General features: G+C 36.0%; 1 protein-coding gene across 12 annotated transcripts in view; it reads left to right on the forward strand.

Annotated features, from left to right (window-relative positions):
• Window positions 1-12213, forward strand: part of BPTF (bromodomain PHD finger transcription factor) — a 128732-nt gene that overhangs the window by 85003 nt on the left and 31516 nt on the right. For 7 of the 12 annotated variants that reach the window (XM_045837196.1, XM_045837200.1, XM_045837202.1 and 4 more), the window contains 8 exons: window positions 3226-3350; window positions 4473-4601; window positions 6730-6880; window positions 7202-7325; window positions 9629-9875; window positions 10236-10397; window positions 10615-10766; window positions 11667-11775. In XM_045837196.1, the coding sequence (XP_045693152.1) occupies window positions 3226-3350; window positions 4473-4601; window positions 6730-6880; window positions 7202-7325; window positions 9629-9875; window positions 10236-10397; window positions 10615-10766; window positions 11667-11775 (1199 nt within the window). The remainder of the gene's footprint in view (window positions 1-3225; window positions 3351-4472; window positions 4602-6729; window positions 6881-7201; window positions 7326-9628; window positions 9876-10235; window positions 10398-10614; window positions 10767-11666; window positions 11776-12213) is intronic. The other 5 variants (XM_045837204.1, XM_045837207.1, XM_045837206.1 and 2 more) reach the window with 3 other exon arrangements.

Consider the following 12213-nt stretch of genomic DNA (forward strand, 5'->3'; position numbering starts at 1 on the left):
GGATGGAATATAAACAAAGAGTTTTATAGGACATGCACAGAAACCAGGAAGGATCTCAGTTTTGCAGTTATATTTTGTTAGCATTCTGAAATTGATTACTTATGCAAGTTACTGAGCAGGCTTCATTTCTGTGTATCTTTGATATGGTCCCAGTTTCTTTAAGTTAAAAATCATACTTTTTTTGTTTCCTTTATATGACAAATAGTATTATAAAAGACCAAAAAAGAATGTTAATGAGTACTCTCTATAAAGGAATTAACATAACTAATATGACCAGTCATAGTTGGTTTGACCAAGTTTTTATAACTCATCTTTTGATTTGAATTAAAATATCATCACTCCATTACACATTCAATAGAGACAGCTGAAAAGTACAATTTCTCTGCAGGGCCTGCAATGAAGGATTTGCAGAATCCTGCAGGGAATCAAGGAACTCTTCATTACAGTTCATGGATTTGTAGGATTACTCTGCACTTTTCTGCTTTCTTCATTGAGAGCGGTCCCAAAGTGTATCCTTGACTGTCCTGCAGGTAACTTCTTTCCCACTGGAAAAGTTACTATGTACAAATACTTTTAATTAAAATGACCTGGCAGTGGTGGAGGCAGACCTTTCTGCTTTTTTCTACTATGAAATGGAAGGTAGACTCAACTGAGAAACATTTTCTTTGGACCAGTTCCGCTCAGGCATTGCCCAGGGCCCCTTTTTGCACGGCTGGGTTTCAGGAACCTTGTGTTGTTATGTTCTAATATGTTCTCTGGGCATAGTTTGTATCTGTTTAGTTAATTGCTCATTTTTAAATGGAAGGAAGGACCTTCCTGTACATTTTAAACAGATACTGCCTTTAAATATATGCTAACATCTTAATTTGCTGAAGTTGAAAGAAACATAATCCCTTCTGTCTGACAGAGGCATGGTGAATATGTAAATTATTCTTGTCTTTAGAATGTAATTTTAAAAAATGTATAGCTATAAAAAATATGCATGTGAAATGCATTTTTATACTCACACTTGAATAAAACATTTCTGATGTTTAGAGTAGGAGCTAAGAATGCCAAAGGTGCATGTTCAATCTTTATTAATGTTAAGGCTGAGCAGTATTGAATAAGTAAAACTTACCTCATCCACTCATTAGAGCTTCTTTTTCCCTCCACACTGTCCATTCCCTTATTCCCTTTTCCCCACGCCTCAATTCTGTGTTTTATTATCACTTGGAACCCATAGTTGTCTCCACAGTACTGCTGGATGGATCCTCCTAAAATGCAGATCTATCCTGTGAATATTCTGACTGAGCTAACCAAGGATTTAAAGGGGATTTGTTAACTCCTGCAGGACTGAGAGGGGAAAGCGTTTGTCACCTGTCTGTCATGTCTATGAGAAGTACTTCCTTTTGTAAACCACCCAATACTGATTAAGTTTCAGAGGCCTTAATATAGACTACCTTTTAGGCTCCTAATTCTTCCATTTTGTGCAGCACATTCTGGCTCTGCCTTCCTCTCTTATGCCAGTTTCATCTCTTTCTGTACTTCTACACCCCTTCCTGCCAGCCATAGCACACCGGATGTGGTTTTCAGGAAAAAGTGTGTGCTCCTCTATGCTTTTCTCTAAGCATATGTGTGCTCCTTGCCTTCAGTCAGCCAGCCACCCCAACATCTGTGATGTTTGAGAGTCACAAGCAAAGCTCTGATCCTCAACCCAGAGCTAAATCAGATACCCCTTACCTTGTCTTTTCCTTTGTAATAGTTCCTGAGGACACAAGGACAGATTATAATTTATTTCTATGTCCCCAGCTCCTTTCATTTAGTCGAACACATAGAAGGCACTCAAATATTTTTTGAATGAAGCAATGAACAAACAGGCTGATAACACGTGAAGTTTGTTCCCCACATGATGTTTCCATTATATAATAGAGGTGCTATAAAGTTGTTTGTAGAGAGTGGTAAGAAAAAGAAGGAAAGAGAATGAGACTTCTCTTTCCAAATAATGGGTCTAAACTTTCCCAAGGCATTTCTGTAGCATGTAGTCTGAAAGTGACACACATTTACCCCCTCCTAGGACATCCCTGCACTAGTTAACATTTGCCCTCGGATTAAAAAATAAATCTGTTCAGGTCAGAGGATTCACAGGGAGATAACATGACAAAGAAAATAATGGTGTCACAGGTGGAGATGGAAAGTTAAGTTGCAGCAACTTTTTGGCTCTAGTTTTTTCCTTTCTCACATTGTTCATTTTTCCAACCTGACATTAATAATAGGAAGCATTGTCTTCCAGATTGTCTAAGATTTACCTTCTACCTCTGTTAGAAGAAGAAATTAAGTTGTATAGGTTTTTTCTTAGTGCACTCAATGAGTACATTCTTTTAAGTATATAGAAATGCCAACAAAGTATTTAATTACACAAAGATCACTAATAGAGACTTGATAACCTAGGCCTGCTTTAAAGTGCTTTATGGTTAATTCTGTTTTAGAACGGGATATTCATTGTTGTTTTGAAATGTGTTTTTAATATTAATTTTGAAAAGAATATCTAAAATATTCAGTAAGTTCACATACAGTATTTAGAAAAACCAGAGATTCTGTTGACTCTTGATTAGTAACTAACACAGTATGTCCTTTTTTATTCTTCATTGTAAGATCCCAAAACTACACTAATGTTGATAAAGTGTTTATTAGTATTAGCAATGTTCATTATCCAGGAGTTCTGTTTTGCACAGCCACCAGTTGGATACAGTTTTTTTCTGTTCATTTGGGAAGGTCTTACTGTCTTTGTAAAGTGTTTTGGTTTTGTTCTGCTTTTTGAAAAAATGTAAACATTTCTATTTTGTTTCAGCATAAATCAATGTTAAGATTTTATCCTTCTTCAAAACTCTTAATCAAATTTGTAGCGATTTATTTCTATTTGCTCTTCATAATTTTTCTAACACATTTTGAGACTAGGCTAAATTTATAAAATCTTCATAAACTTTTGCCCTATCTTACAATGAAGCATGCTTGATATATAAATTTATGTGGTATTTGAAGTGACTACCAACCTTTTTTAAGTTGTTAAATGCATGTTATGCCAAGGAACTAAAAAGTTCTTTTATTTAGGGACATATAATAGACAGTGCTTATAAAATTGTATTGTAAATATTGAATGAGGATAGAAACAATCCTTCAGCTTCATAGAGTGGTGTGTGTGTGTGTACACATCTACATATATATGTTCTTTTTGGGTTTTTCTTTCAGGTATAGACTTCAGACCGTGAAGTCCTTAGCTGGAGTGAGTCTTATGTTACGGTTACTGTGGGCGAGTCTGCGATGGGATGACATGGCAGCCAAGGCTCCTCCAGGAGGAGGGACTACCCGGACAGGTATGGGGTTTTGGTTTTTCTAGGTTAAGCTTAAAGAGAAAATCACTTGACAGTTTGCTTAATTTTAAGCATATCTGTTACTTATTAAAATACAATACTTATATTTTAAAAATGCAGCTTTGCTAAAGTTTGGCAGCACATGCTAGAAAATCCTGGGCGCAGGTAAAGCAGGTTCAGATGATAAGGCAAGTCACTTATGTATGAACCAGTCTGAATTTTAAAAAGATATTTATTATTATAGAGCATCTATTTTCAACCAGTGTGCTGTAAGAGTTTTTAAAACATTCAGTACCTTCCCTGACTGGTATGGCTCAGTGGGTTGCGTATTGCTCTGCAGACTGAAAGTCATCGATTCATTCACTGATGAGGTCACATGCCTGGGTTGTGGGTTTGGCCCCTGGTTGGGGCACATATAGGAGACAGTGAATCAATGCTTATCTTGCACATGGATATTTCTCTCCCTCTCTTCCTCCCTTCCCCTTTTTCTTTAAAAAAAAATAGCATAAAAGTTCATGGTTGTCCACTGTGGTAACAAAAAATGTATAAAGTTCTTTAAAAATATATATATATAATACCTGACTGTTTAGTCAGGGGCACTGACCTCTTTTCCCTTAGAGTATCAAATTAAAAAATGACAACAACCAACAGCAATAGCCATTTGGTATGAAAGAATGAAATTTCTACCTTTTGGGGGGAGGTCAGATCAAAAAACAAACAAACAAAACACACATTTTTTGGTGTGCCACAGAATCTTAGTAATTAGTTTATGTGTGCCATGAGATGAACAAGGTTGAAAATTGCTGTTACGGGATACAAATCATTTAAACTATGACATCTGAAGCTCTCGGCTTGCTGCTTTTCTCCTGGGGTTGTCATTATTTAGGATGAGTTTTGCCACCAGGAACCAAGATGCCCCAAACAGCATTTTACTCAACTTAGAAATTTTCAGTGAGGAAGAAACTCAGTATGAACTGCATTTTAACAGTGCTTCTGTGATCGTTAATCGAATGTTTCCAAAGGTTTATTCCATGTGTTTCTTTTTTAAAGCAGCAGATGTTACACCTTTTTAGTCCCTGAGTATTTTCGTTGGTTATTAATACTTTGTGAATTAAATCACCATAGAAACATCTGAAACTGAAATCACAACAACAGAAATTATTAAGAGGCGAGATGTTGGTCCTTATGGCATTCGATCAGAATATTGTATCAGGAAAATCATTTGCCCCATTGGAGTTCCAGAAGCACCAAAAGGTAAGGAATTGAAAGAATTTTGTTCTTTCATTATTGACCTGTTAGCCACATTTTTTATGAATTGAAATTTGATTTTAATGTTTTTTTAACTTTATTTAACATCTCAAAAATATTATTTTTATAATATAAACTATTATATTTAAAAATGATAAGTAGTGAACACAGCAGGATTCCATTAGGCATACATAGATGCCTATAGGCATGGTGCCAAGAACAGGGAGGATACAAAGAGCTATAATAATACCTCTTATAATTAAGCTGTGGAGTGACTGACACCAGACCATCATCTCCAAGAGGGTAGCCAACAAATCTGCCTGGTTTGCTGTAGGCCTGGCACCTGCTACAGCAACCGACACATAAGTGGTAAATGAAGATTTGTTGACTCATGGGTTAAAGCTACTATAAAATACTTCAGTGTTCAGAATAGAAATAATATAAGAGGCTAATGAGTTACTCAGGAAGCACTTACAGAGCACCTACATGGGAGGTACTAGGTGGCAAGTGCATAAAAGAATGAGATCCATCCTCTATTCTCAAGGAAGCAAAGAAAAGTTATAGTATTACAATAATATACTTGAGAATCAAAACTGTTAAAACTAAAAAGAGTTCAGTAATTCTGGACAAAAATCAATAATTTTATTTTATATGTGCAATAAAACTATTTATGGAAAAAACCTATTAAGAAATGAGGAAAAACCCTGGTTGGATAGTTCAGTTGGGTTTAGAGCATTGTCCTACTATGCTGAGGTTGCGGGGTTGATACCCAGTTAGGGCACATATAAGAATCAACCAGTGTGCCCTGGATGGTGTGGCTCAGTGGATTGAGTGCCAGCCTGCAAACCAAAAGGTCACCAGTTCAATTCCCAGTCAGGGCACATACCCGGGTTGCAGGCCAGGTCCCCAGTAGGGGGCGCCTGAGAGGCAACTGCACATTGGGGTCTCTCTCCCTCTCTTTCTCCCTCCCCTCACCTCTCTAAAAATAAAAATTAAAAAAACCTTAAAAAAAAAGAATCAACCAGTGAATGCATAAATGGGTAGAACAACACATCTATGTTTCTCTCTCTTTTTTGAAAAAAGAGAAAGAAACGAGTAAAAGGAAAATGCTGCTCCTAGGTAGAAACACACTATTTTATATATTTTATAAAGGTTAGTTGTCTCCAAGTACATAAACTTTACTTTTGAATCTTGATTGAAGTAACTCAAAAGTTTGTCCTGGGGAATAAATATCTGAGAATGGCCTTTTTGAAAAGAACGCTGTTAAGGGGTACCTATCCTAGTAAATGATGAAACATTAGCATAATTAAAACATTGCTGTTTTGGAACAGTTTTAGATAGCTCAGTTGATAGGCAGAGACATAGATGAAAAGTTTTCTTGACACGTCCTTAGTCTTGACCCCACAGCCTTCAGTGCAATCCACTGCAGTCTCCTTTAGTCACTTTTCTTTGTTTTTTGTCACTTTGTACAACCTAGCTCCTCCTGCTTTTTCAGTTTTCTTCTACTTTTTCCTTTAATTCAACTACTTCTTGTTCCCCGAACATATGGGAAGGTTCAATACTTGTCTTTCTCTACTTTTTATTTTAGAAATTTTATCATTAGGATATTTTACTTATTAGTATTTCAAGATCTCTTCACTAATGTTGGTAACTCTCAAGCTACCCCTTCTTAGTGCCTTGATAGGGAAATATAGATCACCAGAGTTGTACATGGCAAAGATACACAGCCATGCTTCTTGAAGGAAGTTGTATCCATGTTAAGTAGTTGTTGGTCAAGTGAGGGGTGGTAGGCTAGGAGTAGTGTTCCAGTCAGAGGGGACAAGCTGTGGAAAAGTTCATAGGCCTTTGTATTAGGGGCCCATGAGCCTTGACCCACTGTCTGCTTTTGTTAGTAAAGTTTGATTGGAACACAGCTACACTTACTCATTTATATATTGTCTTTGGCTCCTTTTGTGAGGCAAAGGCGGAGTTAAGAAATTGTAAGAGACCATCTGGCCTGCATAGTATTTACCATCTGGCTTTTCAAGAAAAGGTTGGCAATCCCTGCTTTTCATGATATATTAAGAGGAGATGCCAGAAGTACTGTAATTTTAGGAGTTATATTGCTTAAAATACTCTGATTTCTTTTCCCAAGAAACACCGACACCTCAGAGGAAAGGCCTTCGATCAAGTGCGTTGCGACCAAAGAGACCAGAAACACCCAAGCAAACTGGCCCTGTTATTATTGAAACCTGGGTAGCGGAGGAAGAGTTGGAATTATGGGAGATCAGGGCGTTTGCTGAGAGGTAAGCAAATGGTTAACACATCATCAGATATTTGAAGATTTTATCACTTCAGAATTAAAGAACTACCTCCTTAATACTTTATTCAATGTGTCCTATGTTATTCTACCTTTTAATTTTAAGTATTAGTTGTATATCATTTATTATGTCCCTGGTTCTAATTTTATCTGTTTGTCAGTTTCTAATTATCTTAATTTAACTTTTGTTTTTAAAATAATTTGATACCTCTTTTTGATGTAGAAGTCAACCAGATTTCATTTAATATTAGATGCCAGATACCTAATAGGGTAGTTTCTGATAAGTTCCTCCTTTTTTCCCCTGCAGAGTGGAAAAAGAAAAGGCACAAGCAGTTGAGCAACAGGCTAAGGTTAGTGAACAGAAGAAGGCAGAGGACTTCAAGGCCCAAATGGAGGCTCACCTCAAACAGCAGCGGTTGGCTGCCCAGCAGGTGGGGGAGTTGGTACCAGTCCCACCTGGCAATGAATTGACATTTTTAGCCAACTTCATGCACACTGAAAGCACAGTAATTATATATTCATGTGGCTTCATTTTTAAGTGTATCTCACATATATCTGAATTTCATTACTTGAAAGTAGCTCTGTGGATATACCAAGCTGTAGTTTTATAAAAAATACACATATTTGGAGACATTTGAAATAAGATTTATTATTTTTATAATTTAGTGGATTCTTTCTTTCTTTTTTTTTTAGTGGAGAGTTTCAAAAGGTAATTCTTTTCCTGCAGACGCAAATAAAAGATGATTACCCCTTTTTTCTGTTAAAGAGATACTATAAAAGTTTTTAGTCATGTTGGATGTATAGATGAAATAGATATCTATCTATCTATAATATCAACTTAAGCTACACATAACTTTAAAAATTACATTTTTTAATTCCCTTTTTTTTTTTAAGATTTTATTTATTTATTTTCAGAGAGGGAAGGGAGGGAGAAAGAGAGAGAAACATCAATGTGCGGTTGCTGGGGACCATGGCCTGCAACCCAGGTATGTGACCTGGCTGGGAATCGAACCTGCAACACTTTGGTTCGCAGCCTGCGCTCAATCCACTGAGCTATGCCAGCCAGGACTAAAAATTACATTTTATATAAACCAGCTTTTTATTCCAAACTACCTTTTCCTCTCACATTTTATGAAACTTTTTTTCCCCCCAAATTCTTAGGTATCTTTTACATCTGTTTACTATAGGGTCATTGTCTTCACTTATATCAAAGTTTGAAATAATAGCACTTTTGGATTCTGTTCATTCATAGAAAAACTGGTGGTTTTGTTTTTTTTCCTTTCATGAGTGTCTTATCATCTCTACAATGTAACCCAATATTTACTTTTTAAATCTTTTTTAACATGCTTATTTACAAAGATAGTCAATGTATCCAGTTTTGAAGACAGCCTCTGGAAATAACTGCTAGATATATGTTCAGTTTTTTGCCTCTTTTTTTTATTAATTCAATTATATGATACATCTAAGTATCCAAAACTAAATTCTTTTTCTTAGGAATGAGAAATTATGTGAAATACCTCATGCTACATTCAGGCATCGAGGATGTGTTCAAAAGTCTTAAGAAGGTTGGGTGGATGTCATTGATGAGTAGTTTCCAATGGCAGGAGCCATTTCAGAATTGGAATTGGATCTTGGCTCTGCCATTGACTATCTCTGGCTTTGGGCCAGTTTCACAGCCTCTCTTGAGTTTCATTGTATGCATCTTTAAATCACAGTGCCAGCAACTTTATTGGGTTGGTTTGAGCATTAAATGAGATAATGAAGGTACCCTGACCAATTAGGTTCAGTGGGTTGGGCACCATCCAACAAAGTGAAAAGTTGCCTATTCCATTCCTGGTTAGGGCGCACGCCTATTTTGCAGGCCAGGTTCCCAGTTGAGAGCATGCAAGAGGCAATTGATGATTGATCTTTCTCTCACACATCAATGTTTCTCTCCCTCTCTTTCTCCCTCCCTTTCTGAAAATAAATAAATAAAATCTTTTTAAAAAATAATGAAGGTAAAGTATCAGCGACCAGCTTTGTAGTCCATGCCACATATTTTTATCTGTATAAGCTTACACCATCATATTTGTGAACTGTCAGGAAATGGCAGTGATCTATGATAAAAGATACTCAGATTGTCTGTAGAAACTGTATAGTCTCAAAGATCAGATTATACCATTCTATACAAAATAGTCCAAAGTATGTTTCTTTTGTAAAAATGTTTGAAGTAAAAAATAAGAGTAGGAAAATTGTTTTATAATTCTCAGATTATTTATTACAGGTTTGCCAAATTGAATAATGATGTTTAAACATTGACATGTTCTTTATGATTGGATAAATTAACATTATGGTAAACCATAAATCTTCTACAGTTTGTATCATTTGTTATCTTCTCTAAATACCACTGCTGAGGAGCAAGGTGTTCCTGTATCTAGTAAGGTTGTCCATATCTCTGTTATTTTCAGTCCAAAAGCTGGGACATTTGTACAGGCTGAAAAACCTTGATAGCGCTTTTACTAATTACTTATTATGGACAGTTACTACTTTTAATAAATTACGATGTGACTTAGAGTCATAAAAATATTTTCATCGGGAAATTAAATTCAGGGTACATTTATATGGGCATATTTTCAAAAGTAAAATATTTTTTAAATTTGGTGCAGCTTAGACTGGGAGAGATTGTAGCTGTACTTACTGCAGAATGGTATTTAGAGCTATTTTGGTTCATGTTTTCCCTCCATGACTTTTCTAGAAACGCTTGGAACAGCAGAAGCCTACAATAATTTCAGCTTCCACAACTTCCCCAACAAACAGTACAACTAGTACCATCTCTCCAGCACAGAAGGTTATGGTGGCCCCCATAAGTGGTTCAGTTACACCTGGAACTAAAATGGTACTGACTACTAAAGTTGGATCTCCAGCAACAGTAACATTCCAGCAGAACAAGAACTTCCATCAGACCTTTGCTACATGGGTTAAGCAAGGCCAATCAAATTCAGGTACAAAACTATGATTAAATTAAAGATTATTTTCATTCAAGAAAAAGATTTGCAATCAATTACCTGCTGAAATAAAACATTTCTTTAGAAAATTGTTTTTCTTCTGCAGCAGATTGAGCAAACATGCTGTAACAGTTGGCTTGTTACAGATAATATTCATAATATTACATTACAAAACTCCTCTCTTAAATTATTTCACTTTCAACATTTACATAGTTCACTTTGAGTCGAGAGGATTATTATTTTTTTTTTCTTTTTACAAAATGAACCACATTTCATGCATTGGTGCCCTTCCTAGAAGTCACTACGTTGCTGGTTATTTTAAATCTAAAGCTTATTAAATGTCTTATACCCTATTAGCCACCAGCACAGCTGCCACATCTGCTACAACCATTGCCAGCACAGGTCAGACGTTCCAAATTACAGGCAATCCAGTCACTATGGCAGGAAAAGTAATTACCAAACTGCCACTTCCTGCAAACAGCAAGATTGTCGCTGTAAATGTGCCAGCAACACAAGGAGGTAAGGGAAATGTGAAGAGTTTTAATTCACATTTGCCAGATCATACCGTTGCCATCATTTTTCATTTCCTTTTCACTGATTTCAGTCCTCAGATATCACATTCTGTGTAGCCCACTGTAAAACCCTGCCACACCTAGTTTCTCCCCAGAAGCTGAGCAACACCTGATGCTTTTTATTAAAAGGGCAGTTGTTAATTACTTCTTTATCTTTTTTTAAGGTGTTGTTCAAGTACAACAAAAAGTACTGGGTATCATTCCATCAAGTACAGGTACAAGTCAGCAAACCTTTACTTCATTCCAGCCCAGGACAGCAACAGTCACAATTAGGCCGAATACCTCGGGCTCTGGAGGGACCGCAAGCACATCACAAGTAAGAATTCTTTATAGGCTTGTTTTGCTTTGAAGTGTTATCCACATCAGGTTTTTAGAATGACCTTTTCCACAGTTAATCCAACTTTTAATTTTTCCTTTCCTTTTACATAATCTATGACAAAGTACCGATTTAAAAAGTCTCGTTATATTTCTAAGTAAAAGTGATACATTAATTATTTAACATTTACTTAATAGCATGTTAATATAGTGTATGAATCATACGAATTGCTATCTAGGGTTTTATAAAGAAAATTCCTTTATATAAAATACTGGAGAATATAGGACCACCCTAGGAAGCTTGCTGTGCAGCTAAGAAGTAGAACGAAAAATACAATCCACAACACTGTAACTAGTTTGTAATCAGCTGATGTGTACAACTGTTACATACATCATTTCTTTGGCACTAGTAATATGAAAATGTTTAAAGTTTTGTAGAGTTGAAAATGTTTTGATTCTAACTGTAAAAATGAAAATAGCATGCTCTGTAGTCTCTCCTTTAAAACTACAAAATAACATTTGACTTGTGATCTTACTCTTAATATATCCTGGGTTACAGATAAGTATTGGATCTCAGGGAGAATAGAATGCAACGTTTTTCTGTGAGCAACTATAGTGATTGTAGATTAGAGCTTCACTAGGTCTTGTTTCTTTGTTTTAGTCTGTAGGCTATTCTTGGTATCTGTGACAAGGAATTTCATATGATCTCATTCGAATAAAATTTTCTCTTCTCCCTTTATTCTGATGCTTAATATAATTTAAAATATAATTTCCAAGAGTCTTTTGTCATTTCTGTAGAATTGTTTACCAACATACAATATTTAAAGATCTATATTCTAAGTCTATCATTCTTTAGTCTTTTAAAAACATTTTAATTCATTGTCTTTTGTGTCATTTATAGGTAATCACAGGGCCTCAGATCCGCCCTGGTATGACGGTGATTAGAACACCACTCCAACAGTCAACACTAGGAAAGGCAATTATTCGAACACCAGTGATGGTACAGCCAGGTATTCCTCCATCTAGTATTATCATTTTACATGTAAACAGCCAGTCCAGGAAATCTGTAATACTCTCTGTATTTGGCACTCTACATACTAGAAAATACCAATTTGAATTAAGACTTCAAAGCATACTACATTTCTAATCCATTGTAGGATGCATTCATAGATATTATTTCATTTCTGGCATTGCAAAATAGATCCAATTATGCTTACTAAAAATATTTTTTAAGCCCTGGCTCAGTGGATTAAGTGCCAGCCTATGAACCGAGAAGTCACTGGTTCGATTCCCAGTACGAGCACACGCCTGGGTTGCAAGCCAGGTCCCCAGTTGGGGGCGTGGGAGAAGCATCCGATCAGTGTATCTCTCACACATCGACGTTTGTCTCCCTTTCTTTCTCCCTCCCTGTTCTTTCTCTCTAAAAATAAATAAATAAATAAAATCTT

The sequence above is a fragment of the Phyllostomus hastatus genome, unplaced genomic scaffold (assembly GCF_019186645.2).
Source record: "Phyllostomus hastatus isolate PE091 unplaced genomic scaffold, TTU_PhHast_1.1 phas_contig_210, whole genome shotgun sequence".
NCBI lineage: Eukaryota > Metazoa > Chordata > Mammalia > Chiroptera > Phyllostomidae > Phyllostomus > Phyllostomus hastatus.